This window comes from Babylonia areolata, chromosome 15 (genome assembly GCF_041734735.1).
Source record: "Babylonia areolata isolate BAREFJ2019XMU chromosome 15, ASM4173473v1, whole genome shotgun sequence".
NCBI lineage: Eukaryota > Metazoa > Mollusca > Gastropoda > Neogastropoda > Buccinidae > Babylonia > Babylonia areolata.
In genome coordinates, this window is record NC_134890.1 from 16,280,568 (window position 1) to 16,303,575 (window position 23,008).

Consider the following 23,008-nt stretch of genomic DNA (forward strand, 5'->3'; position numbering starts at 1 on the left):
TACAGTTGCGTATTTCAGGGTAGGATAGGGTATAGGGAAAGGTAGGGTACTGTTGCGTATTTCAGGGTAGGATAGGGTACAGGGAAAGGTAGGGTAGAGTCGTGTCTAGTATTTCAGGGTAGGATGGGGTGTATGATAGGGTAGGGAATGGTAGGGCATGCACAATAACGAAATATACATATTTTCCTTTTGCTTCTTTATTTTTTTTCACACGCAGAACGACTGAACAAACAGGGGAAAGGACTTTCATGTGACGAATACTTACGAATATGAAGAGTTGTTTCCCTTCGGTTTCCAGCTTTTTACACCTTGGTTCACACTCGAGTGATTTTGTCGTATCGTATCGTGTCTTGCCGTATCCAATCGTATTCTATCGTATCGTATCGTGGTGTTATGCTGTACAGAACGGTCACACACACACACACATACACACACACACACACACACACACACTCACACACAGCGACTGCAGTGTGTATGTGTGAGGGAGAGAGAGACGAGAGAGAGACAGAGAGAACCAAAGAAGACACACAGAGACAGAGACAGAGATGGAGAGGCACATGGACAGAACAGACGACAGGAATCTTGTTTTTCTAGGAAGTTTATTGGACCAGAAAAGGACAGAATGCTGTTTACAACATAAGGCATGCTGAGTCTATTTTGGTAACAAACCACTGTAAGTAAGATAAATACGAATATGGTGAAACAGTATCAGAAAACCCTAAACTGCCATTTTGAAAAAAAAAATGTATATATAAGTATAACAAGAGATCTAAACTGACAGAGTTTATATCAAGAGTATACAGAAAGCCTGAACGATAATGCTGTAATAGAAAACCATATCTGAAGTTTTAGTATCTTACTCAGTATATATGCCCTATTTAACTGTAATATTCGTCCTAACGAAAAAAACGATTTCAGATCGAAACATTTCTCTAACTAAATGTTTTAGCACATCAAATTCACCAATCAACTAAAAACGATGACACATAAAATCAGTGCCATATCTCTAATAAGTAATCTGTGAGCAACAATGAAAGCTTTTGTTAAAAGCATCATGCCATGGCATTTTTTTTCTTCTTTTTTTTCCTCTAAAAGTTAATGATGGCAAGAATCACAAACTACTTTATGCAGAATTGATAGTACTCAGGCAAGCTTTGACATAAAAATCGAGAGAAAAGGAGTTTTTAATTATCAATGATTAAACGATGCTTGTGTTTCAGTTTAGCGACAAAATTTGCAATGCTTCAAACTTGCAGATGGTCAAAGTTAAAAAAACAACAACAAACGCTGGAAACATGGCTTGTGACAATTATGAAAATTAAAAAAAAAGAATAGTAAGAGAACGACCGTTTAAATATAAATTTCTATTCTTGCTTTTTACGCCAGCTAAGATCTCGTTCATATCATGATCTCTTTGTGATGATTAAAAAAACACAACAATTCTACAATTTAAAACGAAAGAATAAGACAGCGAACGTCATATAATATCAATGTTTACTCTTGCTAATAAGCTTCCTAAAACCTCGTTCATATCTTCTACTCAAGCATACCATTCTGCACTGCACAAGAGACTAATTATGCTTTCAATATTGCGAGTGAATAAAATAAGAAGGTGAAATTAATATCAAAAGTGTTTGAGACGGGAACATTTATGATAATAAATTTACGCTCCAACATCCGCTATGAGAGAGTGATAGACAGAGAGAGAGGGAGAGAGAGAGAGAGAGAGAGAGAGAGAGAGAGAGAGAGTGGTCGTGCGGAGTGAGTGAATGTGTCGTGCGGTGTGTGTGTGTGTGTGTGTGTGTGTGTGTGTGTGTGTGTGTGAGTGTATGTCTATGTGTGTGTGTGTATGTGTAGGTGCATGTCAATCTGTCTGTCTGTCTGTCTGTCTATATGTGTCTGAAACCAAACATAAAACTGTTAATAATTTTTTTTCTTCTTTTTCTGAACAGACAACAGAATATCAGTGTGCGATGAACAGTCAGTCACCACTGACAAAACTGATGAAAATTCCAGGGACGAAAAAAAACAAAAAACAACAACAAAAGTTGGTGAGCACAGAGACAAATAGTTAACTTGACTGGCAGGCAGAGGCAGAGGGCATAGAGCAACGCTTCCACGAAAAAAAAAAAAAAAAAAAAAAAAAAAAAAATCGGCAATGAATGAAAGACAGTGCATGCACAGGCAGTAGGTTAAAAAAAAAGAAAAAAAAGAACCGTTACGAGGAAGCAAGCCAAATGTTGTAGACGCAAAGTGTAGGTACAGTGTGATGTGCTCGATACACAAGTCCCAGTAGTCCCAACCAACTTTCCAGAAGACAACATCACAGCAAAGATGTAGAAAAGAAATAGTAATAATAGTAAAATCATAATAATAATAAGAATAATAATAATAATAACACATAGGAAATTAAAATTAAAGCAAAATACTCCCAGTTTCTGTGAACTTCCAAATCGGGAGCATCAGACCAAAACTTTAATGACCAATAAAAAAATAAAAGATTAAAAAAAAAATTTTAAAAAAAAACAATAACAATAAAATGAACGTTACATCACAAAACATATCCATCATTATCGTAGCCGTCATCATCTCTGTCGTCGTCGTCATCATCATCATCGTCATCATCATCGTCACCATCATCATTATTATCATAAGTGTGAGACAAACTATTATCCATAATCATCACCAAACACAGCCTCGCAGTTTTAAAAATGAAATAATAATAATAATAATAATAATAAAACGTAAATAGAATTGTCAAAAAGAAAAGACAACCACTGATGACTTACATTCCTGATAGACGGACACATCTATTTTTGTCCATAGTGATCTCTGCACACATATTTCTGAATGCTCTCACACATACACACAATTTTTTTTTTAAAACTACAACAAAAAAGACACACACACACACACACATAAAATCCAATCCTGCAGTTGAAACGACAAGCCACGAATACAAACCAGCGGCTTTATATGTGAATAGTGCCAGCAAACATCAAGGGAGGGGGGGAGGGGGGGTGGGGGGGGGGGGACACATACACTGATTTTGAATATTGTATGAACACAACCAAAAATAGAAATGCGTGGAGCTCGTACCTAATATCGGGATTTCCAGCCAGGGTTACAAGTTCTATTTTCGTCTACCAGGAAATCCCACAGAACAAAAAAAAAATAATGTTCTATTTTGAGAGCTACTCTTCGCGCGAAAAATCTGTCCATCAAATGAAGTTATGCTCCGAGGAAAGTATGTCAACAAATCAGCGACGCTTTACTTGAGTGGCATGATGAAACAAAGGAACATGACCTAGAAACAGCCCTATAGGTCAAAGTGACACTGACAAGGAACAAGACTAAATGTATGGCTCTACACATGCTTCAATGTTGTCAAAATTTCATTTATTTCAGTTTCCGGGTACAATTAGCAAAATTTTTACTACAAGGGCCATGATTGTGACCATTATGAATTGAAAGCAACTGACAATGAATGTCACGGAATTAATTTCGCGACAAAGGGGTTATATTACCAACAGATCATTTGGGATGTTGAAAAGTGATTTACTTCTTTCTGTTACTTTTCTTTCTGCACACATGAAGTTTCATAACATTTTTTTTTTTCAGTTTCCCCTTTTTTTTTTACACGGAATTTTTACATCATTCAGCACAAATCCTTACCTTTCTTTTTTTTTTTTCAAGCAAAACTGTTCTACTGTTTTGAAATCAATGATAAAAGACAGCTGTTCTTTTTTTTCTTTTTTTTTCCATCTGCTTCTTGTCTTTTCTTCTACAAAAACTTTGTTTTCTGTTCTTCACATCGCGTAAGTACACATTCGCATGTTTATGAAGACCACATCTGCCGCTATTCGGGGGGAAAGACAACCGGACTTATCATGTGTTTCAAAGTGACACCAGTCACAAGACTGAAATCAAAGAGCACTTCAACTAGCATGACAGTCATCAAGTCGCGTGGCTTGTGACATCATACTGTTTCTCAAACTTTAAGAAAAAAAACAAACAAAAAAACACGCAAGTGATTCTTGGTGAATAATAAAAAGTCATGTGAATGAGAGTGGAATAAAACGATATACACAACTACATAATTAAAATATATAAAAAAATAAAAAAAATTATGGTTACACGTTGGTAGCTAAAACGACTGAAGTACAGTCTGATTTAAAAAAAAAAGTTCCTTTATGTACACATGGTAAGCCATAGCTGGTTTGTTTGCAGCCAAAGCACGCGTCATATAAAAGGGCAGGTCGCTGGATATGAGCTATGACACACCACCATGGCCAAAAGTACAACATCGAATACGACAATGTCTACACTCCACACTGATTGATTACAAATTTTACATGTTACATAATAATATCCAAACGTCCACATTTCTACCATGTTTTCTTTGTTTGTTGTTATTGTTGTTTCTTATCAGATCATTGGGGGTGTGGGGGGGAACAAGTCATTTATCTACCTACACCTATACAGAAGCAACTTTTACAAGAAAGGCTACTGGAGACAGAGACACAGAGAGAGAAGGAGGGAGGGAGAGACAGATAGACAGACAAGCAGAGACAGAAAGACAGAGGGAGACAGAAAAAGAGAGACAGAGACACAGAAAGAGACAGAGACGAAGAAAGAGGCAGGATATACATGCTCACCTATACTGGCACTAAGAAATAGATACACAGATCACAAATCCACCGCAACATCATTATATGAATAAAAAAATATGCGAAACAATCATCCTCAAATCACACAGCTGTACCACAATGATAATGATACAGATCGAAATATTCAAACACCTAGTACCAAAGTAAGACGCACTACGGTCAAAATCTACGTGAAACAGTCTAATAGTCAAATCGATCATCTTTCAATTCAAGTCAAAGAAAAATATACACCAAAACAGACGCTGTTAGTAAGTTTATCTGTTTGCGTGTGGTGATGGTAATTGGGAACGGGGTAGAGGGGGGAGGTGTTTGTAAAGCGGATAGGTTGGTTGGTATACCTGTGTGTGTGTGTGTGTGTGTGTGTGTGTGTGTGTGTGCGTGTTTGTAGGTGAGAAAGAAGAAGAGTAAGGATGGCAGGGCGAGCGAGTGAGGATGTGTGAGAGAGAATGAAGAGGCAGAGAAAGAGAGACACAGAGAGATAGACAGAAACAAATTAAATGTGTGTTTGTCTGAGAAACAGTGTGTGTGTGTGTGTGTGTGTGTGTGTGTGTGTGTGTGTGTGTGTGTTTAGTGAGGACAGAACATGATACAAAAAAAAGGGTGTGGGGGAGAAAAAAAAAAGGGATGTGTGGATGGGTACGCATGACTATCGTGTGAAAGTGACTGGTTATTACTGATAAGAGTAACGTGATTTTATCATCTTCTTTATAAACAATCAAAAACTGTTTGGTCCCTTTATATATTGAAACTTTACCATTTCACACACACACACACACACACACACACACACACACACACACACCTAGGAATGACCAGTTTGCCCAACTATCCACTTTAATTAAAAGATAATATTATTTACGGAGGTTTTTTTTTTTTTTTTTTTTTTTTAGTGCATCGGTAGATCGGTAGATCCATTCATTACTGTAGGTCTCTATCTATCTATTTATTTATTTAGTTATCCTTGACCCTGCACCATCTTTGTAATTTATCGGAATGTCAGCTGCCTGAATTTATCTTATTCTCCTGACCACCACTAGGTATAGCCATAGTTCTTTCTGCAGGGTTTTCTTTTCCAAGTAATCCCGACACATCATTACAAGAGCTAGGAACAGTGTATCACTGGGGAAAAACAACAACAAAAAAACCCAGTCAATCAATTAATCCATCAAATCGGTTAATTAACCCATCAAATCAATTGTCATGAAATAATAATAATAATAATAATAATAATCATAAACTACTACAACAACTAATAATAATAATAATCATCATCATAATATCATAATCATAATAATTCGTGCGGGGTTACAAAACGAAAACATTCCATTGCAAACACTGTCAAGTTAACCAAGACCAAGAAAGACAACTCTACTCATGCGTTAGCTACATTTTTTATTATTATTTATTTTTTTAGCAAACAATAAACAAGTACAACCACCACAAAAAAACAACAACAAAAATCAACATCAACGTCAACAGTCCACAATAATCATAATCATAATTTATAATGGTATCAATATCTGGAATCAAAACATTTAGAGAGACTCACTATTCCTAGATATCAAAAACTAGTTTCACTCATCCTTCAATGCAATGGGGATAATAATAATAATAATAATAATAATAAATAAAACCACTTTCAAAAGGGGAAAGATTCAAATTATACAACCGATGCCCACAAAGACTGGTTTTAGAGTTTGGGAGAAAGAAACGTTTTAAAAATTTGAGACAGGACACAATTTTTAATGGTGTGGAGATGGTGTTGGGGTGGCGGTGAGTCCAATCCCATTCATGTGATTCGCCCCGCCGGGTTTTTTTTTTTTTTTTTTTTTTTTTGGTTTTGTGCATACAAAACCGTGGTTGCTTTGTGTACGGTTACATTTTTTTTTTTTTAAATGGTGTAACGGTATTTGGTGTATACGTCTTTTACACACACACACACACACACACACACACACAACCTCTCCCACCAGCCCTGTATAATTTGACAAAAACAAAGAAAGAAAGAAAAAACAACAACAACAACAAAAAACCCACAAAAAACGGGGTGAATAATTGGCAGCAAGGGGGTGGGGGTAGTGGTGGTAAAAATGAAATCACTGAAAGCCAGAGTGTGAGTCATCAAAGACGTACATGTTACACTGCACTGAATCGGGAATATCCGCAATGATATATATATATATATATATATTTTTTTTTCCCTTCAAATAATTATGTATTCATTGTTACTGTTGTTGTTCTTCTTCTTTTTTCAGTCACTAGTTTACGGCTACAGAATCATAAAAGCTAAAAAGAAACAGAGCGAGAGAGAGAGAGAGAGAGAGAGAAGTTCCAACTGTTCAAGAACTTCCTTCAAAACGAGTCATAAAACTCCGCGACCTACAAACAAGCGCAATAAAATAAAGCAACGATCTTCAACAGACTGTCAGCTGTCCTGATCTTCGACAACAACAAAAAAAAAGTCCTCGCACCCCCACCCCAACCCCCTCACTACCCCCCCTCAAGACTATCTATGGTCTGAACAGTTTCATGCTTGTCTAATGGCAAGACTTCCTTTGTGTTCGAACCTTTCGAAGGCAAGAAGCAATGGTAAGAAGCGGGGAAAAAAAATACACACTGAAGAAGAGGGGCGATGCCACACAGAATGTATCAATCATTTGCCGGGCGTCAAATGTGTGTGCGCGCGTTCGCCTGTGTGTGTGTGTGCGTGTGTGTGCGTGCGTGCGTGCGTGTGTGTGTGTGTGTGTATGTATGTGTGTGTGTGTGTGTGTGTGCGCGCGCGCGCTTCAGAATCGCTTTCAGTGTCAACGTAAATTAAACCATCACTTAACTAAATCATAATTATAAATAACTCACTACAAGTAGGTGAACACACACACTGATACAAGAAAGCAAAATATACGAATACAAAAAAGAACAGCTCGAACATGCACCTTCCTCTCTTTCCACCCAGTTTCTTGCTTCCTTTCTTCCCGAGTCTATCTATCTTCCTTCCTTCCTTCCTTCTTTCAAGGGAGAAGGGCGGATAGGATGGGGTGGGGTGGGGTGGGGGGAATCAGTTTTGATTTCAGATACATGACAAAAAATAGGGGAAAAAATAACGACTGTGTGTGTGTGTGTGTGTGTGTGTGTGTGTGTGTGTGTGTGTGTGTGTGTGTGTGTGTGAGAGAGAGAGAGAGAGAGAGAGAGAGAGAGAGAGAATGAGAGAGCATATGAGAGAGAAAGAGAGACAGAGAGAATGAGAGAGCGTGTGTGTGTGTGTGTTTGTGTGTGTGCGTATGTGTGTGTGTGTGTGTGTGAGCGTGAATGTTCATATTGAAAAACCAACCAACCAACCAACCAACCCAACCTTCCAGTCAACCACTCTCTACAGTCTTATCATTCTTCCACCTCTCTCCATCTGGGAGTCCCACTTCTGACGCTCGTCGCCAAACACAGGAACAGAAATCCTATGTCTATGTCGAAGACTTAAAGAGACGTTCAGAAGAGGAAGTTAAGGAGGATTCCTAGAGGAGGAGGAGGAGGAAGATGAATGGCTGTTATGCCGGAGCCTTGCCACTGTCCGTCTTGGGCTTTGCTGTCTCTCTGAACTCCAGTTTCTGAGTCTCAATCTGCAACAGAAAACACAACACAAGATGTGTGTAGACAACAATATTTTTTAAAAAGTATTTGTATTCAATTACTGACACTGTATAAGGAACAGAAATATATTTAACGGACAAAAGCAGACAAAACAATCACGGGCGCAGTAGCCGAGTGGTTAAAGAGCTGGACTTTCAATCTGAGGGTCCCGGGTTCGAATCTCGGTAACGGCGCCTGGTAGGTGAAGGGTGGAGATTGTTCCGATCTCCCAGGTCAACATATGCGCAGACCTGTTTGCGCACTGAACCCCCTTCGTGTGTGAACGCACGCAGAATATCAAATGAGCACGTTAAAGATCCTGAAATCCATGTCAGCGTTCGGTGGGTTATGGAAACAAGGACATACCCAGCATGCACAGACCCAGAAAACAGAGTATGGCTGCCGACACGGCGGTGTAAATAAACAAAACGGTCATACACACGTAAAATGTTACCTGTCTGAACGTGTATGTGTGCGTGCCTGGCATCTGATTGAATAACACAGGAAACGAATCATGAGCACCCAATAGCAGCTATCAGCCTGTTGTGCAGGCAGCTCGTCGTGCAAATGACCCCTTGTTTGTAAAGCGGTTAGATAGGGAGAGAGTGAGATATGGTTAGATAGGGAGAGAGTGAGATATGGTTAGATAGGGAGAGAGTGAGATATGGTGGAGAGAAAGAGGTGGGGTGGGGAGACAGAATGAGAGGGGCGCGCGCGAGAGAGAGAAGGGGGGTGGGGGGGTGGGGGTGGGGGGCGGGCAAGAGATGGAGAGATGGAAAAAGAGAGATGGTGGAGAGAAAGAATGGGAGAGAGAATGAGAGGGAGGAGAGCGAGAGAGAGAGAGAGAGAGAGAGACAGAGTGACAGAGAGAGAGACACACAGAGAGAGACAGACAGAGAGAGAGGCGAGATATGGAGAAAGAGAGATGGTGGAGAGAAAGAATGGGAGAGAGAATGAGAGGGAGGAGAGCGAGAGAGAGAGAGAGAGAGAGAGAGAGAGAGACAGACAGACAGAGAGAGGGAGGGGGGTGGGCGAGATATGGAGAGATGGAGAAAGAGAGATGGTGGAGAGAAAGAATGGAAGAGAGAATAAGAGAGAGGAGAGAGAGAGAGAGAGAGTTGGCAAACGGACAAGTAATTATATGTTATTCAATACGGGCCATGGTCGCTGGTGAAGGAGTACCGGTTGTGTAAATAAACAGAATTAAGAGATAATACCTGGAGACATGGTAACAATGTACGGGATCTTTGAGAGAGAGAGTAAAACGGGGAGTGGGAGACAGACAGACAGACAGAGGGAGAGACGGAACGAGACAGAGAGAAATACAAAGAAAAGGAGAGACAGAGACAGACAGACAGACAGACAGGGACAGAGAAGAAGAAAAACAACAACAACAATAACAGCAGCAGCAAGAAGATGATGATAATAATGATGATGATGAAGAAGTAGTAGTAGTACTAGTAGAAGGAGGAGGAGGAGGAGCAGTACATTAAGAACAACAACAACAATAAGAAACAGAAAAGCAAGAACAAGAAAAGAGACATATATTACAAGTCATTACTGAACGTAACTTAGAACAGTTTTTGATGTATACATAGTCATAAATCTTAATCAATCTCTAGTTCGGTACTTGTATAAACACGTACAATTATCCTGATATTCTGTCGTACCTACTCCCAACCCAAACGCACTACCATATACATATATATATATATATATATATATATATATATATATATATATATATATATATAAAATAATTTTTTTTAAGCCAAGAAAAAAGCCCCAGATGTCAACACGGAGAAGATTAAAGGTTAGAGGTCCGGTAGTTTTTTTTTCTTTTCTTTTCTTTTTTTTTTTTCTTTTTTTTAATTTTTTTATATACATGTATGAAGGAGACAGACAGACAGTGGGAGAGACGAAAATATTTGATTATTGATATTTTTTGTCCTAATCCCGCTTCCCCCGTCCCGCCTCTCACACACACCCTTCCAATATTGTTTTTTCTTTCTCCAATCACTGACACTCACCCTCTCCATTTTACATTTTCTACCCTATCTTTTCTACATTCTCTCTCTCTCTCTTTCTTAAACCCCTCCCACTGTCCCGCCTCCCCTCCCCTACCCTCCACCTCCCCCCTTTCCATTCGAATATACAGAAATATCAATTTCTAATTAATAATAACAATCATCATTATGACAGAAATGATAATAATCCAAATAATAATAATAATATTTATTTTCAGTCTAATATCATCATCATCTTAGATGAACAGACTATAAATAAATAAACGAACGGAACGATCATGTCCACAGTGTCTAGAGCTCAGCCTAGAAAAGGGGGGGGGGGGGAGAGCACAGTCGTCTACTTCCGCCATTTAACTTTCACCAGTCGAAGTCACGTTCCTGTTCACACACATGGGTGGAGTGAAAAAAGGTCAGGATTAAATCGCTTTCCTAAAGGACATAACACACCACACCGAAACGAGAACTCGAATTCTGATCACTGATGAACACTAGCCGGTGTCAGAAGTCAGCATCTAAACGATTCTGCCACGGCGCATTCAATGTGTGTGTGTGCGTGTGTGTGTGTGTGTGTGTATGTGTGTGTGCATGTGAAGTTTTGTCACACAACAGATAGCAACAATATCCGCGATTTAAATCAAACAAACAAATGAACACAGTTCCAGCCTTACACGAGTTCAGCGACTCAAACGAGGACCCGACGTGACCACTACTGTTCTTGCGGCGGGTGGCGGGCGGGTTGGACCCCACCTTGGCCTGGGCGTTCCAGCGGAGGTTCTTCTTGTTGTGGATGGTGACCAGCCCTCCCCCCGGCTGGTGGTGGATGTTCTCCAGGGACCCCACCCTCGCCCTCCCTTCCCACGTGGTCCTGTTGCGAGGGATGGTGATGGGCTTGAGGCGGGGCACGTGGCCGATGTTGTCCAGGGACCCCACCCTCGGCTTGGCCTGCCAGGAGAGGCGCCTGTGTTCGATCCCCACCTCCCCACCTCCTGGCACGTGGCGCACGTTGTCCAGGGAACCCACTCTAGGCTCCGCCTTCCAGCGCGTGCGGTGATGCTGGATGGCCATCTCCCCACCCCCCGGCACGTGAGCGATGTTCTCCAGGGACCCTACCCGTGGCCGGACGTTCTGGTACCGGCGGCGGTGTTGTTGCTTGCTGAAAGTGTCCTCTCCCACTCCACCTCCTCCTTCAAGGTTGGTCCCGAAAGCCCCGCACTTCGCCAACGGCCCGTAGCGAGCTGAAGCCTCCAGCATGGAAGACACGCGACGCTTGGAAGTGGCGACTACTGGGTCGCTGTGGGAAGTGCTGGAGCGACGCATCTCCTTGTAGTAGTGCACGTTGTCCAGGGAGCCCACTTTGGCCTCCGCCTCCCAGCGAAGCCGTTTCCTCGGGATGGGTTTGTTGCCTCCCCCTGGCACGTGCTCCACGTTGACCAGGGACCCCACCATGGCCTCCGCCTTGTCCTTCCAGCCCAGATCTATAGGCGGCAAGGCCGTGAAGCCTGAGTTGTTGTTGCTGTTGTTGTTCGTGAGTCCTGAGCGCTTGGCCTTGCTGGAAGCCATTGCTTCTATTCTAGATCACTGCTTTAACTGAGGTCCCTGCTCCTTTCTGGGTTATTTTCTGTTCCACAAGGGGTAGGTTGTGTGTGTGTGTGTGGGGGGGGGTGGGGGGGGGGACTCCACTGCAGAGGGCTGGGAATGTTATCAACCATCAAGTCTCTGTCGATGAGGAGAAGAAGAACTTTAGATGATGACAATGAAGCGAAGGTTGCTCGCGAGCTTGTATTGTGTTGTGTTATGTTATGTTGTACTGTAGTTTACTGTACTTTGTATTGTATTGTTTTGTCATCACAACAGATTTTTTCGAGTGAAATTCGACATGCTCTCCCGAGAAAGAACACGTCGTCGCCACAACGCAGCGCCACCCTTCTCTCTCTCTCTCTCTCTCTCTCTCTCTCTCTCTGTCTATACAGAGTATATGTCTAAAGATTCAAGTTGGATTTTTCATTAGATTTTTGTCCATCTTTTTTTTTCTTCTTTCTTTTTTTCTTTTTTTTTTTTAACAGGGGACAACCAACCCTGTCTGTCGCACTGGGTTCCTTCTTTCACGGGACGCTAAGCGTGCATCCACCACACACACACGGGACCTCGGGACCTCGGTTTATCGTCTCATCCTGTTGCTGACGATGTGCGAGCAGCACGTGTCGACGTGGAGGTGATGATGTTGAAGATTGACTTTCTGGGACGTGTCCAGGAACTCTCTGCCACCGGGTTGCCGAGACCGTGATCCTCACAACATCCCCCTCCCGTCATTATTTTATCTGGTGCAAACATAGCTGCTGCTGCTGCTGCTGTCTCCACGACATTCTCTTTTTCCCCATGGAAGAAACTGGGTGGGTCCTGTCTGCTGGATAAAACGCACACATGGAGGACACACACTGATAGCTTGCTGTTGAAACGGGGAATAACTGCGTCCCTTTCTTGTTGGAACGATATAATTGTGTCCCCTCTCTGTTGAAACGGTTCTAGTTGTTCTGTTGAAACGTTAATAACTGTGTTCCCTTTCAGCTGAAACGGGGAATAACTGTCTCCCTTTCTGGTGAAACGGGGGAAAATTGTCTCCCTTTCTGGTGAAACCTGAATAAGTTGTGTCCCTTTCTGTTGAAACGGAGAATAATTGTGTCCCCTTGCTGTTGAAACGACAATAACCGTGTCCCTTTCTGGTGAAACTGGAATAATGTGTCTCCCTCCCTGTTCCCGGTTCAGTTTCGTTCGTGCCTTGTTCTCTCTTTCAGATCAGATCGGAATCAAGCCGAACTGACCTGCAGATCTGAATGTTATCAGGTATCCACGTAGATATCCACGGAGTATTATCCTTAACAAAACTGGTATTAGCATGGAGATAAAGAAACAGCATGGGTGGGTGGGTGGGAGGGGGGGGGATGGCTTATACACGTTGAACACACAGAATATCCATCACCAAGACCGGTGTCAGCGTGAAGATAAAATAGCAGACGGTGGGATGGGAGGGCAGCAGAGGTGGAGGTGGTTTGGTGTTGGGAGGAGAGGTCACATTCCAATCAACCGTTATACCACCACATCAGTAACGACCGCTGGATGAAATGAACACCTTTCAACCCATTTTAAGAAAACGCTTGAATCGTCCAGGCCCAGTTGCAACAGTAACATTCTGATCTTGTTCACCACTTTTACTTTCTTTCCTCGATGGAACAATAAAAAGCACAACAAATAGCTGACACGACACTGAATTTATTATTTATTTCGATTTCGAAAATCTGCGAAGACGATCGGAAGGCTATGTCACAGTAGAAAACGCAGAAAAATAAACCGTCACATATGAAGATCAACACATCCACAAAAAGCAAATTACGTTTCTGGCGTGAGTGACAAACACACGAGACCTATTAAAAAGCCCCTGTTTCCATTTGTGTGATGTGTGTGTGTGTGTGTGTGTGTGTGTGTGTGTGTGTGTGTGTGTGTGACACAAACCGTCTTTTATCACCAAGTCTGTACGAAGGGAATTTGATAGAATAAATTCAAGCAAGTTCTAGTTTGCACAAACTCACACGTCCCCCCACAAAAAAACCACCCCGAAACTGTCCACAGCTTTCTGTTCATTCAGTGTTTTGTTTACGTTGCCAGTACATCAGACTTAAGAGTCTGTTGTTGTGTTTTTCCCTCTCAACTTCTCTAGAGCTTTCCGACTATACATTCCTGCCACAATCCCGATAATCCACTGATCCAGTGTAGTGTTCGTGTGAGATCCTGTGCGGTGTGTGACACACTCAGCTGTGTTTGTGGTGCAGTTTGGCTCTGACTGGCTGAGGCATTGACCGATTTAGACAGTGGTGCGTGTGTGTGTGTGTGTGTGTGTGTGTGTGTGTGAGGCTGACACACACACACACACAGACACAGAGAGAGAGAGAGAGAGAGAGAGAGAGAGAGAGAGAGAGAACGAACGAACTAAAATGTTGTAATGAACTTTGGCCATGGACCACGATTCAAAACCAGGGGACTGGGGATGGGCATGGGAAGGGGATATTATATATAGTACTTGAATAGCATCACACAATATTATACTGTTCATGGACCTGACATTAATATTTTACTTAATTAGGTCTGAGTTGATGGTTTCTCCGTTTGATCGCATGGAAAATAAATTTTGATACTTGGCAATTTGACACACACACACACACAGAGAAAGAGAGAGAGAGAGAGAGAGAGAGAGAGAGAGAGAGAGAGAGAGAGAGAGAGAGAGAGAGAGGCAAGGCAAGGCAAGGCAAGGCAAGGCAAGGCAAAAAGTTTATTTCTTGTGGCCCCTTACATACATACATATTTTAGATATACCAAACAAATAATAAGAATGATGTCAAAAGAACAAAGAGGAAAAAAAAAAAAAAAGACCAAATAGGCACCGCCAATATACATTAATAAATAATTCATCCTCATCCATTAACCACAGACATAGCTTCACCGAAATGAACTACAAATAGAAGAGACAAATGCTTTTAGTTTTAACAATATTCTTTTTTTTTTTTTTTTTTTTTTGCAAACAATACGTGGAATTTAAGGGAGAGAGAGAGAGAGAGAGGGTGTTGGTGTTGGTGTGTGGGTGGCACCGTGGTTGATTCGGTTAAGCGTTACTCTTCTGATCAGAATTCGAGGTCCAGTTTCGGCATGGTGTTAGGCACTTTACTCCGATTTTACCCACTTCATCCAGGTGCCAGTAGGTACCCGACTTCGGCTGGGGAAAGGTTCAAACGGCAGAAAGAAAAGATTGGGTCCCGCCTTACCATGCCGAGCCCACGATAAAGTGGGTATAAATTCACTGCCTCTACGGCTTTTTTACGTAACACGACTACTGGACTTTTAATAATACTTCTACTAATAATAATGGTATTTATATAGCGCTGACTCTTCTTGTACAGAGACAAATCGAAGCGCTTTCGCACCAGTCATTCACACGCATACATAACTCTGAAACTGAAGAAACTGAAGACAAGGAAGGGGCAGGGAAGGGAGGCTATTTTGGGAAGAGGTGGGTTTTAAGGCCAGACTTGAAAGAGCAGAGTATGGAGACTTGACGAAGCGGAAGAGGAAGTTCATTCCAATTGCACGGTCCAGAGACAGAGAAAGAACGGCGGCCAACAGTCGAGTGTTTGAATCTGGGTATGCGTATACGTAAATCTAGCAAAAGTGAACTGGGACCTTAACCTTTAACCATAGCGAAAGATTTGTATTTGTATTTCTTTTTATCACAACAGATTTCTGTGTGAAATTCGGGCTGCTCTCCCCAGGGAGAGCGCGTCGCTACACTACAGCGCCACCCATTTTTTTTTTTTTTTTTAATATTTTTTCCTGCGTGCAGTTTTATTTGTTTTTCCTATTGAAATGGATTTTTCTACAGAATTTTGCCAGGGACAACCCTTTTTTTGCCGTGGGTTCTTTTACGTGCGCTAAGTGCATGCTGCACACGGGACCTCGGTTTATCGTCTCATCCGAATGACTAGCGTCCAGACCACCACTCAAAGTCTTGTGGAAGGGGAGAAAATATCGGCGGCTGAGCCGTGATTCGAACCAGAGCATTCAGATTCTCTCGCTTTCCTATGCGGACGCGTTACCTCTAGGCCATCACTCCATCACTTGAAAGATAAGAAGTAAGCAACTGAGGAGAAATGTGGAATGATGATATGGATACTTTTTAGCGCCCATCCTCGGTCAGAGTCCAACCTCTAAGGGCTTTACAAACGCGGGGTCATTTGCACAACAGGCTGTCTACCTGGGAAGTTTCCTGTGTCATTCAATCAGGTTTCAGTCATGCACACATACACACTCAAACAGACATGTAACGTGTCACGTGTATGGCCGTTTTATTTGCCCTGCCATGTAGGCAGCCATACTCTGTTTTCGGGGAGGGGGGCGGGGGTGCATGCTGGGTATGTTCTTAGTTTCCATAACCAACCGAACGCTGACATGGATTACATGATCTTTAACGTGCGTATATGATCTTCTGCGTGCGTATACACACGAAGGGGTTTCAGGCACTAGCATATCTGCACATACGTTGACCTGGGAGATCAGAAAAATCTCCACCCTTTACCAGCCAGTCGCCGTTACCGACAATCGAACCCAGGACCCTCAGATTGAAAGTCCAACACTTTTAACCACTTGGCTGTTGCGAAAATGTGGAAGAGAGAGAGAGAGAGAGAGAGAGAGAGAGAGAGAGAGAGAGAGAGAGAGAGCAACGACTAATGGTACACTTAACCAGAAATCAAGTCAGATGAATTATACACGCACCCACATCCACACAGAATGCACTGACCCTCCTGGTTTCAACGGTGTTGGCGTAAACCATTCTTTCATCAATGTGCTTGATCCCATTATACGGCGATTAATGCTGCAAGGCAATACACCCCTCTGACCACTACGCGTGCGCCTAATCCACCCGTATTACTTGGCTACCCCGTTAAGAAAGTATTCCAGAGGGTGAAAATCTCAGCTGTTGACGAAATAACCGCTACAGATGCATTAGTCTTTTAGACTGTGTATTGTAATGTGTTGCGCTGTATTGTATTGTGTTGTACTGTACTGTACTGCAATGCATTGCATTGTGTTGTGTTGTATTGGTTTCTATGGTATTGTACTGTTTTCACTGAATGGTTTTGCATCGTATGGTTTCTCTACTGCAATGGGAAGTCATTTACAACTTACCCTTTCGTGGAGGACTAGGACTCAAACTAGGGGGGCAAGACTGCACTGGCTCTTTGTGCTGTAATATGATAATCCTAGCCCAGATAGTTGGGATAGCAGTTGCCCCCCACACCCCCTCCTGCTGTGGTGATGGTCTTTGTCGGACACTACAATCATTCGATTGCATTGATTTCTCTCTCTCTCTCTCTCTCTCTCTATCTCTCTCTCTCTCTCTCTTTTGTTGTTGAAGCAAACGTTAAACCAATACGGTTTTCTTCCACTTTTACATAGAAGACATCAGTGTTTGGATTTACTATTCACTCTATTGTTGTATCATCGTATTATATTCATTCATTTATTTATCTTAAATTATTCACTTACTTAGTTGTTTATTTATTTACACACACACACACACACACACACACACACACACACACGTGCGCGCGCGCGCACTCACACAGAGGGAGGATTGAAATGTATATAGCAATCAAGGAAGGATGTACAGACTTTTCATTTACAATTTCATTTATTATCTCACAAGTATATCTCAAACTGCAATATTTTCTTACCCGAATGTTTTTCATTTATTATTTCATTCATTATTCTGATAAGTGTCTCAAAATGCATCATTTTCTTACCTGATTGGTGTTTTTTTTTTATCTTTTTTTTCTTTTTTTTTTTTCAACATGATGGTTGGTGTGTGTGTGTGCGTGCGTGGTGGTCGGAGGGGGAGAAGAATGGAGAAAGGGGTATTGCGGGTTGCTCACTCGTCTTTCCTTTCGTTTTGATATTTGTTGACGAGCATTTGAATGAAAAAAAAAAAAAAAAAAAAGAAAAAAAAAAAAAGTTTCAACTGCTTGCAGCAGACAATAAAGGAATGTACTGAGAACTGAGTCGAACTGAATTTTTCCACCCATGCTTGCCTTCAATCTGATAATAATTATGCTCCAGGCTATTTCTTATCGGCGGCGACACCGTGGCAGAATCGGTTGGGTCTCTGGAACTTCTGATCTAGTGTTCACCACTGACCAGGGTTCAAGCCCCCCCCCCCCTTGCCCCGTTTGGGCAATTTGGTTAAACATTATTACTGCAGACACATAAAAGAGCACATGAATACACACATACATATATTATTTACATACTCGCATACTTACACAGTCACATACATCTGTTCTTCAAGAATAAAAATATTTGTATTTGTATTCCTTTTTATCACAACAGATTTCTCTGTGTGAAATTCGGGCTGCTCTCCCCAGGGAGAGCGCGTCGCTACACTACAGCGCCACCCATTTTTTTTTTTTTTTTTTTGTATTTTTTCCTGCGTGCAGTTTTATTTGTTTTTCCTGTCGAAGTGGATTTTTCTACAGAATTCTGCCAGGAACAACCCTTTTTTTTTTTTTTTTTACCGTGGGTTCTTTTACGTGCGCTAAGTGCATACTGCACACGGGACCTCGGTTTATCGTCTCGTCCGAATGACTAGCGTCCAGACCACCACTCAAGGTCTAATGGGAGGGAGGGGAGGGAGAAAATATCGGCGGCTGAGCCGTGATTCGAACCAGCGCGTTCAGATTCTCTCGCTTCCTAGGCGGACGCGTTACCTCTAGGCCATCACTGAGCCTTCATTATTGTTGTGCATTTTGATCTTTCATCATATTTTAAATTCGGTCCTCAATATGTTAATGCTTTCAATACCCTCATCTTCCCTAATCTTGCATGCCAGAATTTCAGAGCACAATACAAATAGGTATGGTGAAATCGGGTCTCCTGACCGCACCCCCTTTGTATTTTGAAACTCTGGGACACCTTACCATTAACTGTGACATGTGACTTTATATTTCTGTAAAAAGTGCATACCCATTTACACATATCTTCTCCAAATCCAAAAGCGTTTAAGACCTTGTTCATATATACCCAGTTTACCGAATCAAATGCCTTTTCAAAGTCTATTGAAACTAATAAGCCTGAAATATCTTCTTTTTCTAAGAATTAATGCATGATGTCATATAGTATTCTTAAGTTATCACCTATGTATCTACCTGGAATAAAGCCTGTCTGATCTTCATTTATTAACTTAGGCAGGACTGACTTAATTCTACTAGCTATACATGATGATCCTATCTTATAAATAACGTTTAACAGGGATATAGGCCTCCAGTTTTTCAAGTATTCCCATGGTTTATCCCCTTTTGGCAGGCATGTAATTAATCCTTTCTCTGTGTTGTTGACATTTCTCCACTCAAAAATCCTTCATTCAGTGATCTTACAACAAAGTCACTAATGTCTTTCCAGAACAAAAAAAAAGAAAAGAAAACATTTACAGTCATTCCATCTCTACCTGGACTCTTGTCGTTTTGCATCTGCCTAATAGCATCTGTGGCTTTTTGTCTTGTAATTAATCCTTCTGGTTGTTTTGATTCTGTCTCATCAAGTCTGGGTAAGTTGTTTACATAATCACTAATATCTAAATCTTTTACATTGTGTTCTTTGTATAGGTCTTCATAATAATGTCTTGTCGCCTTTAGTATTTCATCTGTTTCTGTCAGTATATTACCTTGATCTGTATCTAATTTTAACATGTGTTTACTGATAAAGTGACGTTTTTCAAGATTACAAAAATATTTACTTACTTTTTCACCCCGAGATGCCCATCTTGCTTTAGATCTTAAAGCTATCCCTTCCATTTTCAATTTCCTTAATTGTATGAGCTCTTCCGTTTTCTCCTGCAATTCTCTAGTTATCCGCGTGTGTGGGGTGGGTGTGGGGGGCGGATGCGGTGCGGGTGTGTGCTGATTATCTGGTTGTGGTTTTCCGCAATTCATCTTTATTCTTATCTTATCTGTCTATTATAGTCAATGTGCAGTATAGTAGGCTATGTTTATAATTATATTCAAATGGTGTTTCTTGGTTCTTTCTGTTTTTACATTAAGAATACTAGTTATTACCTGCAGTGTGTGGATGTATGTATGAAACGATGTATGTGATATTTTTTACATTTGTATCTTCGTAATATTTGTAGGGGCTGTTGTTGGCTTTTACAGTTATGGTCCCCATGTTGTTTACTTGTCTATGTTGTGATAATGCACCTGACCAAATTTCTCCAGTTGGAGATAATAAAGTTATTCTTATCTTATCTTATCTTATTCGGGATATTACATATGTTTTCTCCTGCGTAAGGCAATACTGTATACTGTTCCTTTATTTTCCCTATTGTTTCTTTCACTAACATAATATAATCACTGTCTCTAAGTAAAGATGAGTTAAATTTCCAAAAAGGTTTTCTTTTGGGTTCTGTATTAAATACTAAGTCAACTTTGACTAAAGAGTGGTCACTTCTATAACCATACAAAATATCAGCGTCTTTAACAACAGTAACCTGGTTATCTGAGATCAAGAAGAAATCAAGACGGCTTTGTTGTAGGGGAGCTGGTCTCCTTCAAGTGCATCTTAAGACTTCATATATCTACTTCCTGTAAATCATCTATCATCTTTAAAACTCTTTTCTTGTGCTCCCTGATTATTCACATTCGGAAACATTTGTCCATTGACGCAACATCTGGACTTGTCGTTTCTCTCATTCTCTCTCGCCTTGACAACTGTAACTCTCTATTGTCTGGTTTGCCTGCTTCATCCATTCAGTCCCTTCAGCGCAAACAAAACTCTGCTGCCCGACTCGTCCTCAGAAAGAAAAGATCTGAGCACATCTCTTTTGCAATATCTCCACTGGCTCCCTGTCTCACACAGAATAAAGTACAAGATCAGCACTCTTTGTTATAAATGTATTCACAAATCTGACCCTTCCTATCTCTGTGACTACCTTCACCTGTACACTCCATCTAGCTCTCTACGATCTGCTTCGGATCTACTCTGATTACGTATACCCAGATTCAAACACTCGACTGTTGGCCACCGTTCTTTCTCTGTCTCTGTACCTTGCAATTGGAATGAACTTCCCCTTTCGCTTCGTCAGGTCTCCGCACTCAGCTCTTTCAAGTCTGGCCTTAAAACCCACCTCTTCCCAAATAGCCTCCCTTCCCTTGTCTTCAGTTTCTCCGGTTTTAGAGTTATGTATGTGTGTGAATGACTGGTGCGAAAGCCCTTTGATTTGTCTCTGCACAAGATTCAGCGCTATATAAATACCATTATTATTATTATAAACCCACTAGCCTCATCACTAAAACAGCCATGAATTTTATTACTCAAAACGTTGAAAACAGATAACTAGTCCTCAAGGCCATTTAAGTGGGTGGTGACGACGGTCCCCTGTTAACAGAAGCTGATGGTGGACTGCCCTCCGTCCTATATCCACACCCAAGCCGCCTGAGGAACCTGAAGAAGGCGAAGCGGTAGCGGTGGTCAACAGAGAAGATGATCAAGGGGTTGACGGTGGAGCCAAGCAGCACGATCCAGCGACAGCCCTGCAGCAATTGAGTGTTGGCGTTGTAGATGCAGGTGGACGAGTCTGGGAAGAGCTGGCACAGGGTGGCCATCAGCAGGAGGCTCTCGAAGGGCGTGCAGGTTATCACCAGCACCAGGCCCAGCACGAAGGACAGGCGAGCTTCCATGAGATCCAGGGCGTACTCCTTCAGCAAGGTCACGGCTTCCCCGCTCTCCGTCCTCTCAAGACTGGGGATTTCTTCTGTTTGTACCGTATGGTCGCCGGGCATGGCTTCTCCTCCTGCTGCTGCTGCTTCTGTCTGTGCGTTTGCCACAGGACCCTGGCTGTGTTTGGTGGGCAGGTTAGGAGCACCCTTGGTAGCACTGCCAGAGGAGGATTTCTCAGACTCCTCTTTTGATGCTTCCTGCTGACCAACGTTTGACCAAAGGGAGCAGGTGGTGGTGGTGGTGGTAGTGGTGGTGGTGGTGGCGGCGGCGGCGGTGTTGAACAGGCGTCGCCCTTGCCTCGCGTCCATGTGTTCGCTTAATTCTTCGCTTGCTGAGTCTTCTAAGGATCTTCTTTTGGAAGTTCTGTCAGCAGCAGACTGTGAAGTATTATTTTCTGGTGCTGAATGGATCAGCGCGGAATGATTCCGATGATTTAAAGGGTTAATAAGGTCGCTGGCGTCCACGGGTTCCGAGCCTAGGCTGTGGAGGGATGTGGATCCGGGTGTTTGGACTTCCTGTACTTTCTCAGGGTCAACATTATTTGCCATCTGTTTGGGATCTACATGACTTTCGACGATAATCGGTTCATCCACTTCGTACTCGCTGATGGTGCTCAGCAAGAAGTTGGTGTAGTTCTTCAGGAGCTTGGTGTCTTGGGCCAGCTGATCCGCGGGCACCTCGGCACCAACAGATTCCAAGAAGATCATCTCATGACTCATTTTCATCAGGTGCTGGACCACCCTGGTGATGAGCTGGTAGCGGATGGTCCAGTAGATGAAGCAGTCCATGACGGGCACGGCGATGATGGGGCCGAAGGGAGTGACGATGAAGAGGAGGTAAAAGATCGTGTTGGAACTGAATGGCGCGTCGCAACCGCCGCGCGGGAAAGGCGTCACAGGGAAAAGCAGGTCCCACACGATGAAAGGAGCGCCAAAGAGGAGGAAGACAATGACCCAGGGCGTCACGGTCATCACCAGCAGCAGACGAAGGGTCTGCCGGGACTTGTAGCTATCCTTATAGAGCACCGATAAATAGTGGTCCACAGTGACGACCAGCGTGTTCAACACGGATCCAAAGTTGACGGTCAGCTCCACGGTGGAGAAGGCCAGGCAGGCGGTCCGCCCCCACACCCATACCCCCCCGGTCAGCACCAGCACCGCCTTCACCTCCATCACCAGTACTCCGATCAGCGCGTCAGCCAGAACCAGGTTCACGATCAGGCGGTCACTGAAGGAGCTCAGCTGACGGTCCGTAACGAAGATAAATATGGCGGTCACGTTGAAGACGATGGTCAGCAGGGTCAGCGTGGTGAGGATCACGGCCAAGATCGTCGTCAGTGTTGGGACGAACAGCAGGTTGTTGGCCACCGTCAGCTCC

The 23,008-nt window shown here is 42.4% G+C and overlaps 2 protein-coding genes across 5 annotated transcripts in view; both read right to left on the bottom strand.

The window, feature by feature from the left end:
• Window positions 1-7,204: 7,204 nt before the first annotated feature.
• The window catches only part of LOC143290194 (uncharacterized), a 69,547-nt gene continuing 53,743 nt past the window's right edge, over window positions 7,205-23,008 (bottom strand). For all 4 annotated transcript variants that reach the window (XM_076599509.1, XM_076599511.1, XM_076599510.1 and 1 more), the window contains one exon: window positions 7,205-8,284. In XM_076599509.1, coding sequence (XP_076455624.1) covers window positions 8,213-8,284 — 72 coding nt within the window. In that variant the 3' untranslated portion in view covers window positions 7,205-8,212. The remainder of the gene's footprint in view (window positions 8,285-23,008) is intronic.
• LOC143290076 (uncharacterized) lies at window positions 9,439-11,881 on the bottom strand. The gene is made up of 2 exons (XM_076599366.1): window positions 10,990-11,881; window positions 9,439-9,461 (listed from the first exon to the last, which is right to left on the bottom strand). Exons 1-2 carry the CDS (start codon window positions 11,879-11,881, stop codon window positions 9,439-9,441), a joined length of 915 nt encoding a protein of 304 aa, XP_076455481.1.

Excerpts from the sequence above, each read along its gene's own strand:
- LOC143290076 (XM_076599366.1), bottom strand. The coding sequence starts at position 11,881 with ATGGCTTCCAGCAAGGCCAAGCGCTCAGGACTCACGAACAACAACAGC. Across the intron at positions 9,462-10,989 it reads GTTTGAGTCGCTGAACTCGT|CGACCATGGCCCGTATTGAA; the intron begins GTAAGGCTGGAA and ends CTCCTTCACCAG.